At 36.1% G+C, this 27,319-nt stretch overlaps 1 protein-coding gene across 1 annotated transcript in view; it reads right to left on the bottom strand.

The window, feature by feature from the left end:
• The window catches only part of ADGRV1 (adhesion G protein-coupled receptor V1), a 515,575-nt gene that overhangs the window by 429,742 nt on the left and 58,514 nt on the right, over positions 1–27,319 (bottom strand). The window contains exons 12-22 of the mRNA XM_064596364.1: positions 25,014–25,140; positions 24,724–24,909; positions 23,780–23,960; positions 22,888–23,051; positions 21,693–21,816; positions 20,030–20,296; positions 15,305–15,431; positions 13,892–14,109; positions 12,512–13,255; positions 9,816–10,189; positions 110–286 (exon numbers count right to left, since the gene is read on the bottom strand). Of these exons, the coding sequence (XP_064452434.1) occupies positions 110–286; positions 9,816–10,189; positions 12,512–13,255; positions 13,892–14,109; positions 15,305–15,431; positions 20,030–20,296; positions 21,693–21,816; positions 22,888–23,051; positions 23,780–23,960; positions 24,724–24,909; positions 25,014–25,140 (2,689 nt within the window). The remainder of the gene's footprint in view (positions 1–109; positions 287–9,815; positions 10,190–12,511; positions 13,256–13,891; positions 14,110–15,304; positions 15,432–20,029; positions 20,297–21,692; positions 21,817–22,887; positions 23,052–23,779; positions 23,961–24,723; positions 24,910–25,013; positions 25,141–27,319) is intronic.

The raw sequence follows: 27,319 nt of genomic DNA, 5'->3' as shown, positions 1-27,319 counted from the left end.
ATACTTTAAATTGCTTAAGTAGCAAGATTCTGCAAACAAATTACAGAACCAACAGGTAAAGAAAAGCCTTCTAGGAGACTTTCCAGGAAACAAAGAAGGTAGCGTTTACCTCAGATCTCTGCCAAGGAAGGAATGTGATAGTTCCACTGACATTAGCAAAATCGTCAACAAGGTAATTAATGCTGTCAGATTCGATCTGTGAGATGGTGTAAAACACATGCACATAATCCAGAGCTCCTCTGGTTCGCTCCACCACACATGAAATGGTGGATCCTTCGTCTGCAATCTGAAATTGAATGTCAATTATTTATAAGTATATACTGATTCAAATCAGTGATAAAACTGTAATACTTTCATGGAGTCCTTTTACCATAAACTTAATTCTGTAACTTGCTAACACTCTAAGCAGACCTCTACATTCTTGTCTCACTCTTACAGATTTTACAAAAATACAAAATACAGAAATTATGCAAGTAATTATTATAATCAGTTCACTGTACATGCAGTTCATTCATTGAATTCATCCAGCCATAGTGCTGGACACTATGATACAAAAGATTACCCAAAAAAGCACAGTGCATCCTCTGGATAAATCTAAAGAGGAAGATAAACTCGAAGTTCTATGATAAATTGAGCACAGACAAACCAAATGGGGGGCTGAAGTGAGGGGTAGAGGGTAGAACATGACATCAGGGAGAACATTCTAGGCATGGATAAGAAGTAATAGAGTGGATTTCATGAAACAATTTTGAGGATAGCATAAAGTGACAAGTGGCGAAAGCCTTGAGAAATGTCTGGTAGGGAGATAAGAGGTCAGTGAGGGCATTTATGTTATGCTTAATATTTTTTGATAGTTTTGTCATATATACGTAAGTATATACATGTCTATAGGTATTTTTCACATGGAAAATATTTTTATCTGAACACTTAACACTTAAAAATTATATGAAGCAAGAAGTTGGAAGAGCTTGTATTTATTTATTTATTTAGAGAGCATATGAGCAGGGGTGGGGCAGAGGAAGAGAGAATTCCAAGCAGACTCCATGCCCAGTACAGAGCTCAACATGGGATTCAGTCTCATGACCCTGAGATCATGACCTAAGCCGAAATCAAGAGTCAGACGCCTAAACAACTGAGCCACCCAGGCGCCCTGAAAGGTCTTTTAGAATAAAGTCTTCAAGCTCTTAAATTCTCAGTCTTTTAATGCAATTTTATTTTTATGTTAGTAATCATATATGTAATTCATAGAAAAAAGAACTGAAACTGAATATATAGAGCTCAAAATACAAATCCTAACTTAGATAATGTCATTCTATTTCTCATATCAATCATAAGCACCTCTGTCAGCATTAGATAGAGCCATTCTGGAGTCAACATTGGTACTGGAAAGAACAGATTTGAAATTTATCCACAAATAGGCAATAGTCAAAACAGTTATCAATGAGCATGGAGGCACCAGATGTTCCAGTAAATGCAGAGTTTCACCAACCATCAACGCCCCTACTTCAAAGAGTAATAGCAACCTTAGGTTGCTATGCCCCGTAGTAAACAAGACCAAACACTCCTGGAACAATACTGTAACTCTTCTATTTGCCTGCAGGTCCTGGCATGAGAAGCCCAAAATGACCGGTGGTTGTTCAGGAGAGGCCCCAGTGTGTCTCCTGGTAGACACCCCTTGACCCAGATAGAATCAGAACTTCTAATCCAGTGAGAGTGGGAAACACAAATTCTGGCAGTTGGTCACTAGGAGTGATGGAGATAGGGTCACTCTTACTGCTACCTCTTGCCTCCTGAGCCCAGGTAGCTTAGGTACTGGGAACACTGAACAGGTATCAGCCACCAGATACATACTGGATCATGGCAGACAAGATCCCCACCCTACAAGATGTGGTCCCTGAGCTGGCACCTTAGCTGAGTCATTAACAGGCCATCCCATTATGGTAGTAAGCCAGCTGCTTCAGGTGATGTGGTATAGAGGAAGGGCAGGCAATTCTATGGCTGTGTGCCCATTGTTACACCTCCTTCACATAAAATAAGCCCCTTTGAGGCAGGCTTCCCAGCGGAAACAGCAGGCATTCTTTTAGCCTTCAGATGATGGTCTGGCAGACTACTAAGAACACAAACTCATTAGATAAAGTAAGTATTAATTCCAATAATAATGAGTTTCTGCCCTCTCTGGAGTAAAACAGCCCTACACTTAGTGCCCACTTCCATCCACCTATTCACGTGACTCTTCCCCAAACTTCCTTGTCTCTAGTCTTGGTGATCCCAAGCCCCTGCCAGACCACGATGTCATTAGCACTGCTCAAACTGTATCTTCATAACTTCAGACCATTTCTCCCCTCACATAAGATGAATGGCTAAGTGGGCTGTTCATTGCTCTGCCCTCGTCCTTAAGAGCCACTCCTGAAATGGAGCGGTAGAGTGGTGGTGGCCCACTTTCAGCAAGCGCCAATACATCAAGTCAAGTCAGGCTGGGGTGAAGCAGGCCGAATTTTTCCTCCTCCATCAGTTAGTGACAGGTTTTAGGGTAAAGGTCAAAGAGTTGACTTGTAAATATGTCCAGTATGAAATGTCTACTAAATATCCAAGAGATGTGTCAAGTGGGCAGCTAGAGAAATGAGTGTGGAACTTTGGAGAGAGGCCATGATTGACATGATAAATTTGGGAGGCATCAATATACAAGTGATATTTAAGGCCACATACAAATGGTGTATAAATATATTATTATATAAATACTATTTAAAGACTGGATGGGATGACAAGAGAAGTAACTATAGATGGAAAAAAATGGATCAAGTATAATCAGTTATGCCATAACACTGGTTTTGAAATCATAAAATTGTCCCAATGTAACTGATATATCTGAGAGCATAACAAGGATAATCCATAATCCATAATCTGTAATGTGGATTTCACATTTGTTTATGTGATTTCATCTAGAAGAAACATGGTGAACACAGAAAACTGCACCAACCTGAAGCAAGCTACAAGGGAACACACAAACACACCTGAAACATCTACCAGCTACCTCTGTGCAACACGTATGTTGCTAGCCACACTTCACTCCATCTAATGTGACAATCTTCCCTCTGATGTCAGATAACCCTCCTCTCATCATTTCACAAGAATATACAACCTGCAATTCCTCTGATGCATGCTTTTGCAAGCAAACTTAAGGTTTTTTTCCCTAGGTATACACCATATTTCTTGTTGTATATAAGTATTAAACATTTATTGTGTAAATCTGCTTATTAGGTCCCTATCTTTCTTTTTACATGTCACTGACCAAGTTTTTGAGTAGTGGTCTCCTAATCCATTTTTCCCTTATGTTCTGTGTTTTCTTTATCTAATTTGGCATAGTGTAGTGATCTTTAGGAGCCCCTCTATCACATGATGGCAGAACTGAGTGCTCTGAAGTTGAGGCCCTCCAACCCTGAGGCTCCAGAGAAGGCGAAGCAGCACAGAAAGCCAAGTGCTCAATAAGCATGTAAGTGAATTCCCACTTTCTACCTAGGCATCTACAGCAGCATTTTCATCACAGCTGCCAGTACATAAAAGTGTGATGGAAAGAGCATGGCTTTAAGCTTAAACCAGTCCTGAAGTTTCTTCGCTCTACCACTTATCACGTGATTTCTTCTTAAAATGAAGATCATGTCTCATGGATTTGGGTGGAGATAAAACAAGTATCTTATATGATACCTACAGTAATATATTAAGTACTGAAAAATTTTTATATTTCTTCTCCTTAACAAACATACAGACACATACACAATTGCAAAAAATAATGCTACATTCCCTCATTTTATCGAGAAATATGTATGCTCACGTATTGAAAAAAAACAAATTTCCAACCATTTTGTTCCCTATCACAATGGGAACACATTTGCCCCATTATCCCACCCCCAATTTTAACCAGAATGAACATTTTTAATGAGTTATATTAATAAGCCATTAATCCCAGTATGTGACTATTCAGCCTTTCCCTCTTTTTAGCAAGAGGCATGGATGAAACAGATCCAAAGATATATTCAGGAGTCTTTATGTCTCCTTACAACTTCTTACCAAGTCAATGAGCATTACCATACAGCACCCAAGACTAAGAAAAGAACTTTTTACTTGCAGGAATCACACGGGGGAAAAGCTATTTAACCATGCTTTCGTTTAATAAAGCCCTAATCAAAATGTATCAGCTACTATTTTCAACTTTAAAAAAAAAAGAAAAACAAAGGCTATCTATATCCAATACAACTGTGCACAAATATGTGCTTATATAAAAGTTACACAGAAAATTTAATGAATTAATAATTTAAACAATAAAGGAAATTACAAATCAGCAATCAGGAAGAAGCTTCAAATGTCAAAGGTCCATAAAAATCCACTTTTCATACTTAAGAATTTACAGAGAAATGACATAGTGTCTGAGATTTGCTTTAAAAATTACTTCAGCCAAAAAAAAAGAAAGAGAGAAAATTGGCAAAAGGCTGATAAATGTTGAAGCTTAGCTGGTGGGTCATTGGGGTTCATTATCCTATCTTCTCTAGTTTTATATATACATATATGAAATTTTCCACTTAAAAAAGTTTTTTTTTTTTTAATTCAGCTTTTTGATTGCCATTTCATCTCCCTGACAGAGATTCTGATTCACAAATGGAGTCCTCAATCAGGAATGGTGTTCTGGAATATACATGAGCTATTTCTTTTTTTTTTTTTAAGATTTTATTTATTTGAGAGAGATAATGAGAGAGAGCACATGAGAGGGGGGAGGGTCAGAGGGAGAAGCAGGCTCCCCGCTGAGCAGGGAGCCCGATGCGGGACTCGATCCAGGGACTCCGGGATCATGACCTGAGCCGAAGGCAGTCGCTTAACCAACTGAGCCACCCAGGCACCCATACATGAGCTATTTCTGATTAAGGTCATCATGCACAATACTTTGGGAAATACTAAACCAGATGATGGAATTATCAATACTACAAAATAATTAAGACAGAAAATAAAGAGTTAAAATATTTTCTTCTGTTAAAATGTACATCTAATTGCCTTTGGAATCATGATACAAGCAAAGGTTTAGGCCAGTATATGAGAAGCATAACATGAAGAAATAATCATCAAAACCACCATCATTCAGTTTTTCACAAGAAACAACAATAGCCGCTGCTGTTTTCTTTTGAGTCAAAAATTCCCTCAATCTTCAGATCTGCAGGAGAGTAATTATGAAGCTTAACCATCAGAAAAGTTTCTGAAACATATTTTCCCAGAAAAAATAATGCACTGAGCCCTAAGTTGGCTTTCTGTATTAGAAGAGAAGATTAAAGCTAATGCCTAATAATTACACATCAAATTAATTTTTTATTTTGTTTCACACTTGGGTAAAGATCTGTGATATCAGATTATATCAGTATCACTTATATCTAAAGGAATCCATTCACATAACATATGGCAGGCACTTAAAAACACAGTCCAAGCTAAATAATATTCTCATTTTTATAAAGATTCTCTCAAAATGTCTCTAAATTATTCTTAAGCTGTGAGTTTATATACATAAAATGCAATCCAAGTATTACTTATAAAATAAATGAGACCAGCAAGTTTTATGAATCATTATGAAAAGCAATCTCATTACTTTATAATTATTTGGCATACAAGACTATAGGACATACGAAAATAGCGCTAAAATAAGGTGGAGAGAAAGTAACATTAAATATTACACAGAAGAACAAAATACGGGAGGAAAACATGAGAATGTGGTTGCTATGCTACAGAACCAACTAAACTCAGTCATCTGTCCAATATAGATACCACCTGGAATCCAGAGGCCTCGTTGGCACGGCCCCATCAGGGTTCTCAACTACATACAGGTTTGTTCATTCTTTCAATTATAATTTATTAAGCACCTGCTATTTAGAAGAATACGGTATACCTGGTTAAGATGGAACAAATCACAAAATAATTATCAACTCTTTCAATATGGCATATTCCGCATATTCTCATTATTTAAGGTGTGATTGTGCTTTCATTTTAACCTTCATATTATTTTATTTCATGAATCTAGGAAAATGTAAAAGCATAACCTGACTCAGAGAGAAGTCTTTAAATATCTCTATTACCTTCAGCATTTTTGAAGGGATAAGAAAAAAAACTAACTTTTCACTGTCACTGCAACAAGACAATGAAGAATCTATGGAAGCGATAGTGGTTTTTATTTCTAAAAATCAAGCAAACAACTATAAAATTTAAGCCCTGCAGACAATTCCAAGCATAGAGTAAACCAGCAATTCTCACATACTTTAGTTTCAGGACCCCTGAACACTCATAAAAATTATTAAGAACCCCAAGGAGGTTTTTGCTTATGTTGGTGAAATCTGATGATATTTATCATTTTACTAAAGAAAATTGAAAAGAATTTAAATGTTGATACATTAACTCATTTTAAAATAACAATAATAAACTCATTACATGCTAACATAAGCAACATGTTTTATGTGAATAACTATATTTTCTAAAAAAAAAATTAGTGACAAAGGGGCATTGTTTTACATTTTTTAATATCTCTTTTAATGTCTAGCTTAATAGAAGACAGCTAGATTCTCCTATCTCCTTTCACAATCAATTTCTCTGCTGCTACTTTTTATTTTGGTCAAAATATATTAAAAATATGCAGCCTCACAGAGATATCTAACTGGAAAAGGAGGATTTAAATAGTCTTGGCAGATAGTTATGGATATTCTTCCTCCACATTATACCTATTTGACAAGTAATAGTTTCTTAGAATTTAGTTGCAATGTGAAATCAGACTCTAATACATTAAAACCCATTGGTCTACCTTGCACTTCAAATCACGACTTCAGTAAGCAATCAATCAATATTACTGATGATGATGATAATAGAAATATTTCATATTAATATCACTCCTGTCTTCAAATCACACCAAGATGGAAGTAAGAGTTCTATACTTATACTCTTAATATTTTCAGGAATGAAAATCCTAAAATATTCCTGACAAATTCCAATGTTGGATCTTTAGGCTCAACAACACTTTCTTATATTAACTGTCTAAATTTTACTCTTTCCAATATAGATATATTCTATTTCCCTCTCATTTGGGCTTGGACAATAACCAGTCATGTTTTCTCTTCCTTTCCAGCAGTTCTAAGAGTACAGCTGCTGTGGCCTAAATAGCAAAATTCTCTCTTCTACCATTAAAGACTTGACTGGCCCTGTTAAAATTCCAAGACTTCTGGACACAGGCAAAGCTACAAACCTACATGGAGGTAAACCAACACCAACACAATCTATCAGTGGAACTCGTGAGGCAAGCCAGCATTGAAAACTCACTATAATGGCCCACAAAGCCAGAGAAACACTAAAAAATTATTCCTCATTTTGGGCAGGGTTTTAACATTTATGGTTTGGGTTTTTGGTTTTTTTTTTTTCAGTTTGGTTGTTTATGCAGCTAACTGAATCTAAATGTGTTTGTGGTTTCAACTAGGAGCCTTCTCATGTCTTACTATTAGAATACATTCACAAGTTCAACTAGGATTTATTGAATGCCTATTATGTTCCATTCTAGGTATTGGAGATACAATAATGAACAATAAGTCCTTCTTACACTCAGAGTTCTTTTATCTCTGTGGTTGGAAGGGATGGCCAATAAATAAGTAGACTTATAAGTAACAAAGGGAATTTAAGAGTACAATCAATGTTACAGAAAAAAGTAAAACTCGGTGAAGGGATGGAGAACAACCAGTTGGGAGAAGGGAGGGGAGGATTACTTAAAACAAGCAAGTCTTCACTGAGGAGATGTCTTTAGAACTGAGACTTGAATGACTGATTCTGAGATTGACAAATAGAGAGGCTAGGAAGCCCTGATGCCCTGAGACTGGAACTGAAACATGCAAGTCTGACGGAAACATCCTGACCAAAGAGGAGTCTGACCAAGAGGAAGCCAGAGCCATTGGCAGATGCCAGGTCATAAAGGGAATTAAAGGGAAGTTCATTTTACATGGCACCCTAATGGTTCTCACAACTTGATGGAAGACACCTGTCTTTTTAAAAATAGACATGATGAGGGGCGTCTGGGTGGCTCAGATGGTCAAGCGTCTGCCTTTGGCTCGGGTCATGATCTCAGGGTCCTGGGATCGAGTCCCACATCAGGCTCCTGGGATCGAGTCCCAAGGAGCCTGCTTCTCCCTCTGCCTGCCACTCCCCCTGCTTATACTCTCCCTCTCTCTCTCTCTGGCAAATAAATAAATAAAATCTTTTAAAAAATTAAAATAAAATAAAAATAGAGATGATGATACTAAAAATATAGGGGGAAAGACAAAATTAGAAGTCACAAGAAATAGGTTCAAATTCCAGTTCTTCCCACTGTACCTTAGGAGAAAAAAAAGTAAAATTAATATTTATTTAGTGCTGATAACTGCCAAGCTTTGAATCAGGCATTTGATCCAGTCTTATTTAATTCAAGTTGGGTTATTTTTTCAGGTCTCTAAGCTTCTAACCTTATTAAGTGGAGAGAATCATAAGTAATATTTGTTGCAACTGTATTATGGATTGTCAGGTATATAAAAAATTCACCAGGTAAAATTCTTTAATGACTAAATATTTAAAAGTATTAACATTACAGATAAACATTTCTTTTTTAAGTTACCAATTTGTATGACATTTGTCCTCCCTAGTGTAGGATATTCTAGTATTTCTGGTATAGAAAAAGCCCATTATTTGAAGATCTCTTATGATTATCACCAAACCAAAGAGCTAAGAAGGGCAATAAGACATTCCAGAGAGCGAGCTCCCCAATTTGAGCTAGGTCAGGCCTATGACCAAGATACTTTTTCTCACTCTCTACTGATTCATGGTATTCTTAATTGTTTCAATTTACAAAAATGCCCTCCTAAATCTACAAGAATCAACTTGCAAAGGGAAGGACTCTTGTTCCCTGGCATCCTTTCATGGAGATGCTGTCACACTCAACACCTGGGAAGTGGTGTCATGAGATCTCACATTACCGGACAGGAAACCAAGATGATTACGAATCTTTGAAAACCTGGAAAGAACTGATAAGGACGGTAAAAGAGCCTAATGAATGAAGCTGGCCAAGAAAGGTGATAAGGAAGGCATTATACCCAACACATGCAACATGGAAGAACATTGTAACTACTTAAGTACATTTCACAAAAAAAAAAAAAAAAAAAACCCTCAAAAAATCACATTTCAATAAAGTTTCAATTACTATTATCCATAGAAGCTTTCAACATATACTATTTCATTTACTTATGCAGTATCCAAAGAGTAGCCAAAGTAAATGACACATGGAATATTCTGTGCATTCTGTGAAGTGCATTAACTTTAAAAATAACTGCCAAGGGGCGCCTGGGTGGCTCAGTCGGTTAAGCGTCTGCCTTTGGCTCAGGTCATGATCCCAGGGTCCTGGGATCGAGTCCCGCATCGGGCTCCCTGCTCAGCAGGGGAGCCTGCTTCTCCCTCTCCCTCTGCCTGTCACTCCCCCTGCTTGTACGCTCTTTCTCTGTCAAATAAATAAATAAAATCTTTAAAAAAAAATAACTGCCAAAGTTTCATTTGCTAACTCCTTATTACTTCTATCAGTTGATTAAGCCTCTGATTCAAACTGTGAACTTATAAGAGCAAAGACGTTATAATTTACTTTTGCAATCACTGGCTCTAGCATACTTCTGGGCTTAGCGCAGATACTTAAGCATGTTTCCCAAATGAAAGAAAGCCCACTCCCAAACTTCCAAACAAATCCACCTACAATGAATTTTTTAACTCCAAAATTACCCCAGCTCACTACTTACCTCTGGTATACAAGCTCCTGTGAAACCAAACAAGCCATTGGCATTGTCACTTTTTTGTATTATTAATCTTGCTGTAGTATTCTCTTCAGAAATGTGAGCTCCTCCACATACAGAGACTAGTTTAAGAATGAATAATTCTTCTCCCTCCTCTTCATTATCATCTCTTGCAGAAATAATGAATGATTTGTTAGTTTCTCCCTGTCTGAACTCCAGATAGCCAGACACGGGGTGTAAATCACTCTTTGCTGGCATAGCATGAAGTTCATAAATTTCTTCCAGGGTCAGTTTCCGCTCATAGGACCTCACATCCTGCATCAAACCTGTAAATCTGTCATTGCCATTCGATCCTGCCCCAATTCTCAGTGTTCCAGGACCTGAAATTAGAAATGGGTTTAATTGCTACAATATCCACAAGTATCCTGTCCCGCATTACAAGTGTAATTCTTTCAGAAAGTGAAGCAATTTTGTTGAGAGGTTTTATTAGATAAGTAAAACACATAACAAGAATACAATCAAATAAAGGCTATTTTCAGTTATGATGAAAAATGAATCTGTAATTGCTGGGATTTAAGACATTTTGTACTTAAGGATATTCTGTACATGTGTATATATGTGTGTATATGTATATACATGTATGTATGAGTGTATATTTAGATAGACATTTCTTCCAGGAAATTTTAAAATTTCTTTGTGCATCTAAGAATGGAATGATTCAATTCAGTCACAATTTTTTAAACTCTTGTATTACTATTCTTCCAGAACATCAAGGCTTAATCTGTTAGAAATGCATCTTGAGTTAAATAAAGCTGTGAGAATTCAACAAAAGTTTTCATGGACCAAATATAACTCTTTACCCAAACAATTAATGCAATGGATGTAGAAAAAGAAGTATTCCTCCCCGGGAACAGTATCATAAGCAAGTCTTACAGACTTTTTCATAGTAATCACAACATACAACCCAATTATATTACTCTTTATCAGTAACAACCTTTTCAAAAATTTACCAGTTCTTATTTCTTTACTTATTCCCTCTCCAATAACTCAAGCAAGACATTTACATAAGATGAGAGCTTGGCAGTGCTTTGGGAAAAAAGTACAAGCAATATTTTTTATCAAAATCATCCACCAAAGCAGCGCTTACAAGTCACACTACCCACTACCCAGGTGGTTTTTTCAGGGTAGTCAGAAGTATCCTGCACATTATTATCACAGTGGCCCCCACACATTCTCTAGTGGTTCTGGGCTGACTATTTAGTAGTAAGAGGAATACACCTACAACAGGCAAAAATATGGATAAACATTATCAACAATACTGAGCAAAAGAGGCCAGGCACTCAAGTATACACACTGCTCAATTCTATTTACACAAAGTAAAAAACAGGAGAAGCTAATCTTATGCTCTTAGAAATGGCAATAGGAGATGGGCAGGGTGGTGAGTCAGTGACTGGAGAAGAGCCAGGGGGATTCTGGAATGCTGTTTCGTGATCTGGGGCTGGCTACCCAGGTGCTGAAACTGATGAATTTAAAGTTTTAAAAACTGATCTACCTGTATACCTGAGATCTACCTGTATACTTGCAATATGTACACTTTCATATATTTTACACTATATAACATATATTTCATCAATAAATTTTAAATACATATATACTTTAAATTTTTTCTTTCCAAGGTACAAATTACAAAAACAATCTAAGTTCCTTGCAGTAAGCTAAACAGAGAAAAGAAACACCCAGCTCTCACTTTCCCCAATCTTTCCAACTCTCATTCTACCAACATGCCATCACCAAACGAATCAACATATTCACACAATCAAAAGGTGATTAATTTAATGCTACAGAGTGCTATAAACATAATCCTTGCAGTTGAAATCAGTAGTGTGTGCATGTTGTTTCCTTTGCCCATCTTTTTTTTCTACTAGGAACAAAAAATAACAACCAGACATCCAGTCCAGGAGGTTCAGAAGAAAAATATTCTATTAAGCTATAACCATAAAAGCTGTGCTCTACTTTCTTACTAAGCAAAAAATAATCACGTCCTAGGATGGAGGGGCTGGGAAGGAATTGGTGATTATAACAAAGATAACCAATATCTGTGTTTAAATACGCACAAAGATGTATTTCTCAAAGAAACAGCATGTAATTCAGCTAAAAGACAACAAAGATTATTTCTTCAAAGCTCTCCATAGGATTCACCACTTTACCTACTGATACTATAAACCCCCGTAATTGCTGGGCTTTTAAGAGTAATTTTTCTTTTTTGATTCCTCTTTAACCTTATGCCCACCACCCTTCACCTCCAACAAGCATCAGTTCCCCAAATACAATATGCTCTTTCACATTTCTACATCTCTGCTCTTTTTTCTACATGGAATTATCATGCCCCATCCCTCCTCCTACCAGTGGAAGGATAAATATTCCTCCTTCATAATCTTTTTCTTTCTTCCTACAACACACTGAAGTGATCTCTTTGCATATCTCTCTCCCAGAACCTATTTTAAGTACCTCAAGGGCAGACACTGCCTGATTCATTTCTGCAACACTCAGTACAGAACTTATGGTCTTGGTAGGCGTAAGTTTTATTTAAAGAAATTAAACCAATACACAAGCAGATTTTTAAATATCTGTTAGCCTTTTTAAGAAATCAAAATTTTTAAAAATTCAAAATTCAGTATCCTATTTATAAAGACAACACTCACCATCAGTTATGGCTTCTCCTTTCAGACTCTTGATTCCTCTGGGCATTGCATTTCCATCAAGGTAGAATTCAATTATACCATCATCCAGGATAATTAGAAGATGAAGCCAAACATTTTCTTCTAAATACTTCGTGACTGTTGCCTTGGCAATATATGTAGCATTGGAACCCAAAGTTTTGTAATGAAGAGAAAGGGTCACATAGGATTCATTTGTCTGAATTTTTACCCCATAGTAGATGCTTCCATTACCATCATCCTTTGCTATAACAAATCCATTTGTATTGGCATTGGGCATTACCCAAGCCGAAAATGTAAAGTTGGCAACTGAGTTGTTCCTGGAAGGATGGTATTTTGGATTAACAGTTCCAAATGCACCCTCTAGTCCACTGAAGTACAAAGCATCTGTTCCACTGTGGTGATGCCGCATGTGTGGTTGTAAATGCACAGTGCTGGGGAAAATTCCAACCAGCAAAAAATCTGTCATTGGAGGCAAACCATCAGTGAAGTCACTGGACAGTATTTCCCAGCCTACTCGTACATCACCAAACACACCCTGCTGCCTCAAAATGGTAAAGTTGGTAATATAAGACATATCATCTTCTGAGAGGACATCTTCTGCAACTTCTCTCTCTAAGCACTCTGGATCCAAGATGAACACTCCAAAGGGATCATCATTGAATGGAATCATTACGGTCACCTGGAGGTTGGTTCCTGCTAGTTGGCCCCCAGGACCTGGGGATCCACCTGTAATAAGATGATTTATAATGAATAAGAAATCAGAATTTGAAGTAGTTTATCGTTTTATAAAGTGAAGACAAAAGGAATTTGACTAGCAAACTTCTGGTTAAATAATATATTCATTGATCAGTGGAACAACTGTTTTGCCATATGGTTTTCACCATATCTTCAGGGGTATTTTGATTCAGAATAATTTCATTAATAACCAATCAAGCCTGAAAAGAGGATATTAACTAGAGAGTTTTATTTCCTGTGCTTAAAACCAAAAGTGATGGGAAAATTGATTGTTTAAATTTTAAATGGCACAAAGACCAAGCTTTCAGCTTTCAGCTTTCATGAAACTGTACTTTCTAACTTCCATTAATATTTTGTTGGAGATATTCTACTTGGTGTGGAGAAAAATCTATTTACAAGTTTGAGGATGAATGTAAGTCTCCATCCATAAAACTTAACCAAGCTAAAACCACAAAATGAATGTTAAAAATAACACTTCTGTCAAAAAGGGTGTTTTTGACATTTAAAGTTGGATAATCAAGATATACTTACTTCTTTATTAATTGCATTTTCTATACAGCTCTAATTATTTACTTGTGAAACATTAAATCTCAGTAGTGAAATAAAAAAGATGGAAAAACACAGCACCTGATATGTTTACAAGCTTTAAAATATAAAATTCATTGAATTCAGGAATTTTATCTGGAAAAGCACGGAGAATTATTGGTTTGGCTTCTTCTCCATCCATAAAGTTAACAATCCCTGAAGTTTCATAGAACTCTTGTCCAGGCTGCAAAGCAGAATCATTCTGAAACAGTTGCCAAGCCACAGAAACATTGCCAAAGTGTCCTCGATGCCTCAAAATCCTACATAACAAATTAAATTAATTTTTATGAAAAATGTATAAGAAGTGAATTTTACTCTAATGACAGCTTTCAGTGTTACCTCAGAAATATTCTTTTACTATTTATTCTCTTTAATATAAACCAGCCAGCCAGTCTTTACTGAGCAACCGTGATGAATCTCATGGTAAGAGAATGAGGTAGAACTTTAAATAACAAAGAGAAGCAGTCTTAAAAGGCCAAACTGAAGGGTAAATTCCAAACCCAACTGAAAAATATTTAGATGAGAACTGGCAAAAGTTTTTCAAAAGCAAAGGACAGGTTGAGGATAGTCACATATCATTTGAAATAAGAGTTACAGAAGACCTCAGATAACTCAAGTCTCTCCGTCCTGACAGATGACAGAATTTGGGGTGAAGAGAACAGCAATGATCATTTCTGTTTACCACCTAAAATGGTTGTTTTTTTTAAGATTTTATTTATTTATTTATTTGAGAGAGAGAGAGCAAGAGAGAGCAGAAGCGGGTGAAGGGCAGAGGGAGAAGCAGACCCCCCGCTGAGTAGGGAGCCTGATGCGGGACTCCATCCTGGGACTCTGGGATCATGACCTGAGTGGAAGGCAGACGCCCAACCAACTGAGCCACCCAGACGCCCCTAAAGTATTTTTTTTAACAAGTGGCAACAGCATAAACAAAGTTTACCATTCATTTGTACTACCAACTTTGAAATTACTCAATTCTTTTTTTTTATGTTATGTTAATCACCATACATTACATCATTAGTTTTTGTAGTGTTCCATGATTCATTGTTTGCGTATAACACCCAGTGCTCCATGCAGAACGTGCCCTCTTTAATACCCATCACCAGGGTAACCCATCCCCCCACCCCCCCCAGAACCCTCAGTTTGTTTCTCAGAGTCCATAGTCTCTCATGGTTCGTCTCCCCCTCTGATTTCCCTCCCTTCATTCTTCCCTTCCTGCTTTCTTCTCCTTTTTTTTTTTTAACGTATAATGTATTGTTTCAGAGGTACAGGTCTGTGATTCAACAGTCTTACACTATTCACAGCCCTCACCACAGCACATACCCTCTCTAGTGAAATTACTCAATTCTTAACCAATTCTAAGTTTTTGAAATATTAACGATATTTCAAATTTGTGCATACTGAAGGTTTTATTTTATTTTATCCAATTTTGAATTTACCTTATCCAAATACACTTACCAAAATGCATTAGTCTTTCCTTCTTCTACTGCTTTGTCTATGGGCTCCAAAGAAAAAATGCCATTTGGGTCATCATTAGCTTCAATGATCACTGTAGCTATTCTGTATTGATATACTACTGTGTCACCTAGATTAAAAGTCAAAATAACAAAGAATAGTTAAGTTGCTGTTAACTTCATATTTTAAATTAAGAAAAAGTTTATAATGAAGTTCAAATTTCAGCAAGTATTTCCTCACTGAAGGTCATAAATAAAGGAGAGAGAAGCCTAAATAAGTTTAATGTGACTTGTCTTTGTGGAAATGTTTAATTATAGAAGACGTACTTCATTGAAAAACATACATGATACTTTTCTTCACAATAGGAATATTGCTTCAATGTTTAATTAGAAATCAAAAACATAGTTTTATCTAATTTCAAAGTTTTGAGGTAGATTCATTTCATAAAAATAATGAAAGGATTATCCTATAACATAAAAACACTCCTGTTGATATTAATTGGAATGACTGGCTTGACCATTTCCCTTTAAATCTCTGTCTTCACGCAGCAGTTTGATCCAGTCAGGCACAGAACAAAGCAATCTTTATGGTGCTGAAATGGATTCCTCTACTCGAATTCCAACCAGAGTGTGTTACTACCAAAACATCAGGTCTCTACTCATCACTTCCCTGAGGTCCACAGCTCTTCCTCTTTGCTCCTCCTGTTCCCAATGCAAGCAGAATTCCTCCTCATCTTTATTCAACACTTGTTAGTCCTCAGGACCAGCTCAAGCAACATATCTTCCTGGAATTCTTCCTTGAATTCCAAAGTTAAGGTAAGAACATCTCCACTGAATTCCTATAGCACTTCCCACTTTGTCAGTCTATCATAAATTTTATCACATTAATTTAGTACACACACACACACACACACAAACACTACTGTAAGGTCCTTGGACAAATCCTTCTTAATCAATTCTATGCCCTAGCAGAGTAGAGCTCCATAATTGGTACACAAAAGTTATTTATGAATGTTAGCTGAACTGAAAGAATAAAACTTTCAAAATTAGATGAGGGCAACGCCTAAAACTAAAACTATAGAATCAGAAATTATATGTAGCAAACCAGCGTATTAAAAATAATTTATGTAAATATACAACAGTGTACTCAAACGTACTTGATAATTAGCCAATGAAAAGAGGGGGGAAAAACATAAAAAAAGGACAGTAAATCATTGTGTAGAAAATGCTGACAATATAGAATAATAAAAAACTGAAAATATATCATAAAATCAAAAAAACAAAAATAACAAAATCTAATTTTATCAGGGTTCTATCATGTGCATTTGTCATGCAATATATCACAGGTGGTACTAAAAGCTCATTCTGTCTCTCCACAGGGAGAATGGACAATATTTAACAAGGACTCTGAGGATGGCCACATCTTTTGATCCAATAATTCAATCTGAGGACATACACTGTGGACAGTAACTATCAGGCACAGATATCCACTGCCAGCACAAGGTCATGTTGGAGATGTTGCTCGTCCAGCCCTGCCACCATTGATCCCCTCAGGCCCTCGATGTTTTGACATCATGAAAGAGGAGAGAAAAGTGGAAGAGAAAGAACAAAGAAGGGATGTAAAAGCACAAATTATGTCATCCAAGTCTTCATAGCTAAAGTCATTAGATCCTCAGATGTCACCACATTTGGAAAAATACTGAAGACAAATGCAGTGGCAGTATACCTCAGGCCAGCTATCCAGTGACACCTCTCTCCATCCCTCTCTCTTCCAATATCAAATATATATTTCCCCAATGATGCATTTTACACAATAAATGCCAAACTTCCCCTTGCACAGTGATTTTCCATTCTCTTTATAAGAGATTTGGATGTTCCGATCCACTATTTTAATCATAGTGACATTTTGTTCCTGATAAGAGTTTAAGCCCAGTGACATTTTGACCTCAGAGATGTTTGGGACACAATAATTATCCCCAGAATGACATCAAAGTAATAAATGGAATCAAGAACTTATTCCTACAGTAAACTGTATTAAGACAATGGCATTTCTTCATCCAGTTTCTATACATGAAAGAAAAACTTTCTGTTTTTCACTTTTACATCACCAAAACTATTTTTACCTGTAGCAATTTCTTTCATTTAATTTTAGGACAATGACTGAATTCATCAAAATGTTTTTCATCTAAGTAAGGCCTGACTAGTTGTGGGTTTTTCTGCAACTGCAAAATTTCTTTTGTGGACATTATTATACAAAGTTAAATTTTTCCTCATAATAGTTTTCAGTTTTTACTTTTTTAATTTTCTTACTAAGTCTTATGAGAAATGAGAAAGAGAAGAAGGAAATAGGAAGAGAGAGACAACTGAAGAGAGATAAAGATAGGGAAAATGGTGGAGAAACACAGCACAAACAAAAATTAAGTGATCTCTTACTTTTCCTCTTCCTCTTTCTGAATATTTCAGTCCCCAAGGTACAAGGTAAAGCACAAGGCAGGCATTCATAGTGAGGATGGACTGCTGTGGCACGACAGTGACCCAGCACAAGGTGGGGTAAGGAGGGCATCTCCAAAGGAGAAAACCTTAGCGTAGGATGTTGGAGTCCAAGTGGAATGGGAAGGCATCCACATGGAGGTGGGGAGATCCTAAAGCAGGAAGCCAGAACCCTAGTGGGGTAAGAAAGGCAACTCCATTGTGGAAGGAGGGTAAAAGATGCAATGGGAAAGTGGGTCCAGGTGGAATCAGTCAAAGAAGTAAATATATTAAAATAAGAGGGGTGGTGCCTGGGTGGCTCAGTCGTTAAGCATCTGCCTTCGGCTCAGGTCATGATCTCAGGGTCCTGGGATCAAGCCCCACATCGGGCTCCCTGCTAGGCGGGAGGCCTTCTTCTCCCTCTCCCACTCCCCCTGCTTGTGTTCCCTCTCTCACTGTCTCTCTATCAAATAAATAAATAAAATCTCTAAAAAATAAAAATAAGAGGGGCTGAATTTCACACACTTCGAAAACAGAGGGACAAACATGGAAAAAAAGAAAACTAGAACAAACTCTGTAATAACAGGCAGAAATGGAAATACTGTTGTGAATTAAGGGTTTTCAATATATATAGTTGGATACAGAACTGCAGATGTAAAAGTGAATGTGTATGTATACGGAAATACATACCTGCATAAAAATATTCCCAATCTCTGTATATTAAAAAGGCCTAGAAGGAGCATAAGCTCAGAAACAATAAGCCCACCTAGTGCCCAGATTCTGGTTTCTAAATAACATTCTTCATTAAAAGGAACCAGAGCTTCTTGGGAAAATGACCACTTTCAGGGTTGTGACAGGAAAAGTGTGAGTTTGGAACAGCTTGCTGTGCCAGAAGTAAGAAAATGCTCACAGAATAATAGAGACATGTCAAAAAGATAGAATAGTCATCTCAAACAGGCTACCACTAGCCAAATTTGGGAAAATTTGACCACCAAAACCAATGATGATAATGAAATACAACCCCCTGCATTAAATAGAAACCACGAGTCCATACTGATAAAGGGTGAAAGTTTGATGAGTTACAGGATATTTACATAATGCATCTCCCCCACAAAATATTTATTCATTTAAAAAAAAAAAGTACAGTGGAGAAGGCTGGCAATCACCACCTAAATTGTGGTCAAAGTAAACATTGCTGTAAAGGGACAAAACAAAATCACGTGTCAACTGAAGAGATGGTAAGAAGAGAAAATCGCTTCTATGAAATTCCCGTCAACAATGCAAAACCTGAAACTAATAATAACAGGGAAATATCAAAGAGACCCAAAATGGGGAATGTTTTACAAAATAACTAGCCTGTGATTTCTGTATTATTATAAAGGTCATAAGGAAAGACTGGGGAACTACTCCAAATTGAAGAGATTAAAGAGACATGACAACTAAATCCAAGCATGATTTTGCTAGAAAGGACATTATTGGGACAACAGGAGCAATCTGAAGGGGGGTCTCAAGCAGTGACTATATTAATGTTAACTTCCTGATATTAACAATTATACTGTGGTTATGTAAGAGAATGTCTCTGTAGGGAAAAGGCACTAACGTATTCAGAGGTGATGGGGTATTCTGTCTTCAACTTATTCTTAAAAGGTTCAGAAAAAAATAGCTCCTTGTACACTTAAGAGAATAAATATAAAAACAAGTTAAGCCCCTCCAATTTGCTAAAAGTTGGGTCAAAATAGTCTCAGAACCCAAATACTGGGATCCAAACATCCTACTTCATTTATAGTACAGAGAAGAAGGAAGAGCCTATCTTTTCCTCCTTGCAAATTATCATGCATCATGGCTACGGCTCCAGAGAATTATCAAACAGCCGGCTGTGTTCAGCCATTTCCAGAACGCAGCTTCCCAGCCAGTATGCCCAGTACCACGCTAGAAGAGTAAGGGCTTACAAAATACTGATACTCTAAGCTCTTGAATTACTAAACAAGGCTCAGGGTAGCTTTAGTTAGAAGATTTCTATTCCTTATGTAATATCATACTTTTTGCCATGTACTACATTGTGAAAAAAAGATTAAAAATAATGCCACAGATTATACCAGGTACATGAAGATTCAGCATACATATTCTTCACTCTTTCCCTCAAGAAAGCAATAAAATAAGCAATTCTGCTCTTGAACAGTCATCAATCACAGTTAAACACTTATGGTCATCTTGATAAAAGCACTGAAACAAGTCTGCCATAAAAATATAATTTTTTTACCTGTTGAATTAAAGAGGATTATATAAAAGGGCTCATCTGTTTCTGGGATATCATCTTCATTAATGAATACAGATATCCTCTGCTTTCGACTTCCAACCGCAAAAACAAGTGCTTCTCCTTTTTCAATGGGAACAAAGTCTCCATCTCTTGCAGTAGCCTTCCCGTCCATGGTAGCATATTGGACGGTGCAGGCAACATCAACAGATCCATTTCTGAGAACTGTGAAGTTAGCAGTTTCACCTTCCTGAACTCTCACCACATGAGGTTCTGAAATATTGATGAAGAAAAGAAGGAACATGTGAGCTTTTCTGATTCCATCTACATATTTTCACACCACTTTATATTTCTTCCTGCCCACACAAGAAATACCCTCCATTGTGTCTCTGCTTAAAGATTCAGCTCTGGTGCCAACTCCTACATGAAGACTCCTCTGATGATTTCTAGTCAATAACCTTCCCCTTGTCTTAATTCCTACAGAATCCATTGTCTTCAACTCCTAATATGTCAGTAAATTAGATACTATCTGAAATCCTTGGTCTACTGTTTCATATACCTCATTTCCAAATTTAGTTTGTAACTTCCTTGAGAATAAGCCCAGAAACCTTATATTTTATTTTTCCACAGCAGTTAGAAGGCTGAACACAGGACTAATTCATTACGTATATGTTAACTGAAGGTAAAGAATATGAATCTATAAAATTCAAGAGCTTTAAAAGATTCCTGCAATTATAAATTGAACAGCTTGTAAAAAGGGCTTAATAAAGAATTAGACACTGGGGCACCTGGGTGGCTCAGTCAGTTAAGCATCTGTCCTCAGCTCAGGTCATGATCCCAGGGTCCTGGGATCGAGCCCCTCACTGGGCTCCCTGCTCAGCGGGGAGCCTGCTCCCCCCTGCTTGTGCTCACTCTCTCTCCCTCTCTGTCAAATAAAGAAGTAAATAAAATCTTTTAAAAAAAGAAAGAATTAGATACCAATTAAGCTTACAAATAAAACTAAAAAAATGTCACCTAGAGAGAACAAACTGATGGTTAGCAGAGGGGAAGTGAGGGGAGGGGGATGGGTGAAATAGGTAAGGGTATTAAGGAGTGCACCGGGTGATATATGGAAGTGTTGAATCATTAAATTGTATACCAGAAACTAATATAACACTGTATACTAACTATAGTGGAATTAAAATAAAGTAAAAACTAAGAAATGTCTCAGGTGGCAAAAGGGAGTTATAAAGAGAGAATTAAAATGCAGAAATGGGGAAGCCTTAATTTACATGTTCAATAAAGATGAGTTATTAAGTTAATGAGCATCCGTTAGGTATGGTACCCAAACCCTGAACTGGCTACGTCATGTACTGGAAGAAATTTTGTGGAAGCGTATCCCTTCTTGCACAAACGCAAAAGAAATACCTTGGAATTTGAAGGCAGAGGGAGAACAAAGCTAACAAAACAGTACTTGTTTTATTTTCTTTTTCCTTCAGAAGACTTTTGGAAACATTTCTTAAAACATCAAACAGATTGAATAATGATCGTCCAAACAAATCACGAAATCAAATTTAAACAAGCTTCAATTGTGCTTTATTGAAAATGTTCAGTTATAAAAGTTATTGAAAACATACCTATCTACTCTTTAAAAAGATGTAAACTCACTCAAAAAAGATAGGAATACCACCTGCAAAATAAATGGGGTCATCATTTCTTCTAATCCTCAGAGTTGCAGTAGTTTTATTTCCTAGTTTAACTCCTCCAGTGGCATTAAGCAGAGTAACGGTAAATTCCTCCATTTCCTCTGGAATCTTTTGGAAAATGTGACACATGTTTTATGTTAGGTGATTTGTATAAATAATTCCATTAGATATACCTAAATTATTTTTTATCTTTTTAAAAAGTAGCTCTATTAATGACAGGACTAATGTTCATCACGATTTCTGATTCAAGTAGGACTCAGACCCCAAAAAACATTATAATGTGCATGTCATCCAAAAAGCCACTTCATTCTGACTCATAAAATTTAATGAAAATAGAGATATTTTGCCTTATGTAAGCTAAAAATATAAATACTACATAGGTCACATTATTTTTGTTAAGAAGATGGGATATATGTTGTTTACAAGAAAAAAAAAAAACAGAAAAATAACTTTTTGATCCATTTAGACCAGAGGACATAATAGCAACAAAAGCTCAGCTAGCTCTCAAAGGCCTCTTACAACCCTTACGGAAGGTTTCACCCATAAAGACCTCAATCCCATGTCCTACCAAGATGAGATTCCCCACTATCTCTGAGCCTCTATAAATCTCTAGGTGGACACTGTTTCTCTTTCATTCCATCCATGTAAGCTGGTATTCTCCATATCCTAAAATGGAAGAGTGCTGGAATTTTTATCTCAAGGAACAAGCCCAAGGGAAAGGAGACAGGCTTCTGGGAGCATTTAAACACAGCTCCTCTCAGAAAGGTCCACTCCCATTGTTCCTAGTTCTTTCTCTTCATCACCAATAAGATGAGCACCACCCTGGATCCATGATCCATCTGGTGATTGTCCTAATTCTGAGAATGCACCAATAGCATACTTGGTAGATGGTACCATTGGCTTCAAAGGGCCAAAGTTCTAGCTGAGGACTTAACCTCAACTTGAATCCCTGATACTTAACACCTACGCAGTGTCACTGGCAACTGTGAGTTATAAGAGTTGAAGATGGCTCCAGGGAAACCAAAAATATTCCTCTCTTGGCTTCTATTCAAACATTATCATACCTGCATTCTTTATCACATATTTTCATGACAAAATATACTGCCAGATGTTTAATTATTAAATAAAAAAGTTATTAAGCAATGACAACAAATAAAGAGTTATATATGCAACATTTACCTCATCTGGAAGGGAGTAAATGGTGATATTTTTTGAAAATTCCTGATCTCCAAAGAAAATAGTCCCTTGGACAGGAAATACATCTTGTGTAAAGTCAGGACTAACCACCCATGATACACTAACATCACCAAAGGTGCCTCGATTTCTTATTACATCATAAATAGCTGTGAAATACAAATGTGTATAATATGTATGAATATACATTTAACAATTTTAAAACAATGAGTAAAGAAACTGCTCAAAAAAACGAAAGTAAAAATAAGACCTCTTTTTAATAAAAGTCAATCATTTGCTTAGATAGCCTCAAGGTATGTATCTAAATGTAATCTAGTGTTCTTTCTGTAGGTATAAAATTTATAAAATAAATGGACTTGATCTTTTCTATCAGTTTGGGGTTTTAAAAATCATTCCGCAGAGGGAACAGAATGGTGATTAATTAGACACACTTATGACAAAGTTCTACAAGGATTTTTGCTGAAACCAGCTAGAGGAAGTTGCACACTCAAAAGTAATTTTCTTACCTAGACAGACACTGTTCTAAAAATAAGCTCCTTCTCATTTCAGGCCACTGCAATAGCTCCCTAGCAGTAATTCTCATTTTTTAAGTCTTTCCTATTTGACTCATCTCATTCTTCAGTGTTTGAATTCTACCACATATGGTTAATTGAAATCAAAATATAACTGAAATTATCAGTTATCACCACAATACCGATGTAAGAAATAAAAATAGCAATCTTAAATATGATTTTTTAAATACTAATATCTGTACTATATGTAATTTTTAAGGCAGATGGACAACTAAAAATAACAATTTGTTAAAGAAATAAACTAAAAAATGATTAATTTCCTCTTCAGTAAACAGTACTAGAATATAAGAAGCAGAATAAATTACCACTATAGGTATCGTCTCCTTTACTTTCATTTATCATAACAATTAGATCATCAGAGACAAATTCTATAATCCCATGAGGATCATCATTTTTTAGAATCGTTATGTTGACAACCGTAGCACTTCCCAACTTGCTTTCCCGTTCACCATGGCTGCTGAGGACCACCCAATAGTGTTCATCCAACTAAAATGAACATGTCAAATTAGGAAAAATATAGTTGAAATTTCAAAGCAAATAAAAATATATCTATTGAAGAATATTAATACTATTTTCCAGAAACATCCCACTCACTGAAAAAAACAAAAGAGCTGATATTATTCCTAAAAAATTGTTTAACACTCTCCTACCAATTAAGGGAAACATCATATATGAAAGTATACATTATCCAAAAAAGGAAAAGATAAATCATGATACTATACTAACATAGCAAGAAAACCGGACCTTACCACTGATGATCTAGCCATTTAAACTAATAAGAGTAAATAAAATAAAATTAATTGAAAAACTACCTATGTATTGGTGTGCAAACACAATGGAACAATATGTGGTTCCACTAATACAAAACTTAAATTTATTTTTTTTTAAAAGTGATTTTACAGAAAAACTTCAGTTCAAACCCATATCATTAAAAGTTCAAACAGGTGACATAAAATAAAGTTAAACATAAACAAAGCTTAAAGAAGATGAAAACTGATCACACACATTTCAGATAGTTTGGCATTTCTTTCTGTAGGACAAACATGTAATTCAAAGTTGAATGAATCTTACTTTGTTTTTTAAACTTGTGGTTTTTTTTTTCTTTTGCAAACGTAAGTAGCCTCTCAGTCCTTTCTTGCTCACTTCTGCTCCTGTATCTCCTTGTCAATGTTCAAAATATCTACATTCATAATATACTAGATACTATCAGCTTTCCACAAAAGCACAAGAAAGAAAGAAAATCCCGTACCTCTGGTATCCCATCCAATCTTGTTAGCAATGTGATTACAATCTCTCGCTCCCCAGGTTTAAATTCTAGCACCCCTGTGTTTCCGTAGAACTCATTGCTATCTCTCGGCTCTATTCGGTAGTGTAGAAACTGCTTCACCAGAGCACCCCTGGATCGGGTGATGTGGAGCTCTACAGAGTCCCCTTCCTTAAAAAAAAAAAAAAAAAAAAATCCATGAAAGTTCAAATCCTTCAAGATTGTTCTTCTGAAGTTGTGAGTACAGAATAGATTGAAGTTTCTTTCATACTTACTTTTATAACATAGGGTCCTCTGGATGTAGGAGAAAATTCAAAAATTCCCCCAGGATCATCATTTTCCAAAATAATTAGGTCACGGCTAGTATATCCAGATTTTAGCACTTGATTTTCTACATTGACCCTGGAGAAGTCAGAAGGAAGAAAAGGGACCTGCCACCTATAATCTTAACACTGAATTTTGCAGCCTTATTTACAATATTTACAACACTTCCAGATAATGAATATGAAGGTTATTATCAGTTAAAACTTAAACTGAATTTAAGTGTACTAAAATTATTTAAGATCAAAATACTTTTACTCATAGTATCTATGGAAGAACTTCTATTTCTGAATTCATGATATCTTTCATATTTGACTGAAATTAAATATTGCCTAAGTACTCCAAAAATACACCAAAAATATTGTCTAAGTACACCATAAAATAAGTAACCAAAGGCTGTAAATATATTTTTATAAAGTATAAAATCTACAGATTTTTTTATAGTTTTAGGAAAATTTAATTTTAACATGTAGTTAGAAAATATATTTAAATAAATTTGTTTTACCTTTATGTGCACTTGAATTAAAAAAAAATCATGACATAAGATTACACTAACTAAATAAAAGTTGGATAACTGCATGGACTAAAGCAAGCCACAGTGATCAAAAATAAACGAAATTATGATTAGATTTTAGAAATATTTTGTGACCATATGATTCTATTCACCTCAGTTTTAATTTATTTTTTGTTATTAAAAGAAAATATAGAACAAACACAAAAAATCATGGAACAGAATGGATCTGAGATGCATTACTTGTTAAGCACTTTCTATACATCTCTCAAAAGAACATATTTAAAACAAGATTTTTTTTTATATTTCTGGTTTTTATGCTCAGTGTATAATTAGAATGATCAAAGGGACTGGGACACAGGGCTCTGGGAGTTTAAAAGCCAGCATTCTCTTTGAGAATTCTCAATCCTGCAATCTGCTCTAAACCTTCCCAAATTCGACTTTCTGTTGAATCAAACAGTATTCATGATCAGACCTCAAAATTACAATGAAGCCACAATTAATATGTAGAAAAGACAGCTCACTTCCTATGTAATAGAAAATCAGAATTATCATCCTTCTCTAGCTTTTGGAAATCTGACAACCAAAACCTAGCATTCTTGTGTCTGCAGAAGAGACAGCCCAAATAATAGGACAGTTATTTGTGATACTGTTAATGCGGTCATGTGATTTTCATAGTAGATACATCCATATTTCATACACACTCCCCTTACCATTAGAAAATGAAACTACACACAAAGCATGCACAGCCATCAAGCAAAATTTCTCAAGACCTGTGGTCATGCAGAAATGCAGCCTGTCCAAAATAACAGCTTGGAAAGCAAAAGGTTGAATAACCAAAAACAAGGCATTGTTTTGTACACTTACCCAAAATACACGACAAACCTTTCGGTTTCTACCCTGTCAACACAGAAAGAAGTGTGGGAGGGGGGGAAAAGGAGACAGAGACACCGTTTGCCAAAATCTCACTCATACTGCTAGAAATTTGAACGACAGAGCAAAAATAAAGTGAAAGAAAGCTTTTCATTTTTTCCCCCACAAGCTAGTAATGTTCACTTCTGCACAGTGGATTCTCTGCTATTGATGAATGCTAGCAAGAGGTTCAGCAGTTTCCACTTAGGGAAGACGACCCCATGGCCAGCCAGCATGTCAACACGCATTGAAGACATTCCTTTCCAGGCCTGCTCCAAGGAGCCGGGGCCTGCCAAGCACTGTGCATGCTCACAAGCCACAGCAGCTGAGCAAATCTCAGGCAGCTTGAGTTATAATTACTTAGTAGCTTTAATGAGGTTTTTAATAAAACAAAAATTTTCATCCTCAGATCTAAAGCCAGTTATTCTTTGAAAAAATAAAAAACTTTAGAAGCAAAGAAATACATACCTTTCATCATTTGCATAGAAATATAATCAAAGAAGCCATAAGATAGCATTTTATCTTTTAACTTTGACAAATATTACTTACATAGAACTTCATAACAGGAAATCTAAATACTTTTCCAAATCCCCAATGTAATGTATTTTCAAACAATCTTGAAAAACACATGTCAACATGCATGACCCTAGGGCTTCATTTTTTATTTTATTTTATTTTATTGTGTTATGTTAATCACATACATTACATCATTAGTTTTTGATGTATGTTCCATGATTCATTGTTTGCGTATAACACCCAGTGCTCCATTCAATACGTGCCCTCTTTAGTACCCATCACCAGGCTAACCCATCCTCCCACCTCTATCCCCTCTAGAAC

This window comes from Mirounga angustirostris, unplaced genomic scaffold (assembly GCF_029215605.1).
Source record: "Mirounga angustirostris isolate CCGP_5_RB_7025 unplaced genomic scaffold, mMirAng1.0.hap1 SCAF_7, whole genome shotgun sequence".
NCBI lineage: Eukaryota > Metazoa > Chordata > Mammalia > Carnivora > Phocidae > Mirounga > Mirounga angustirostris.
Note: the sequence above shows the minus strand (reverse complement) of the source record. Positions and strands in the feature narration are given on the sequence as shown.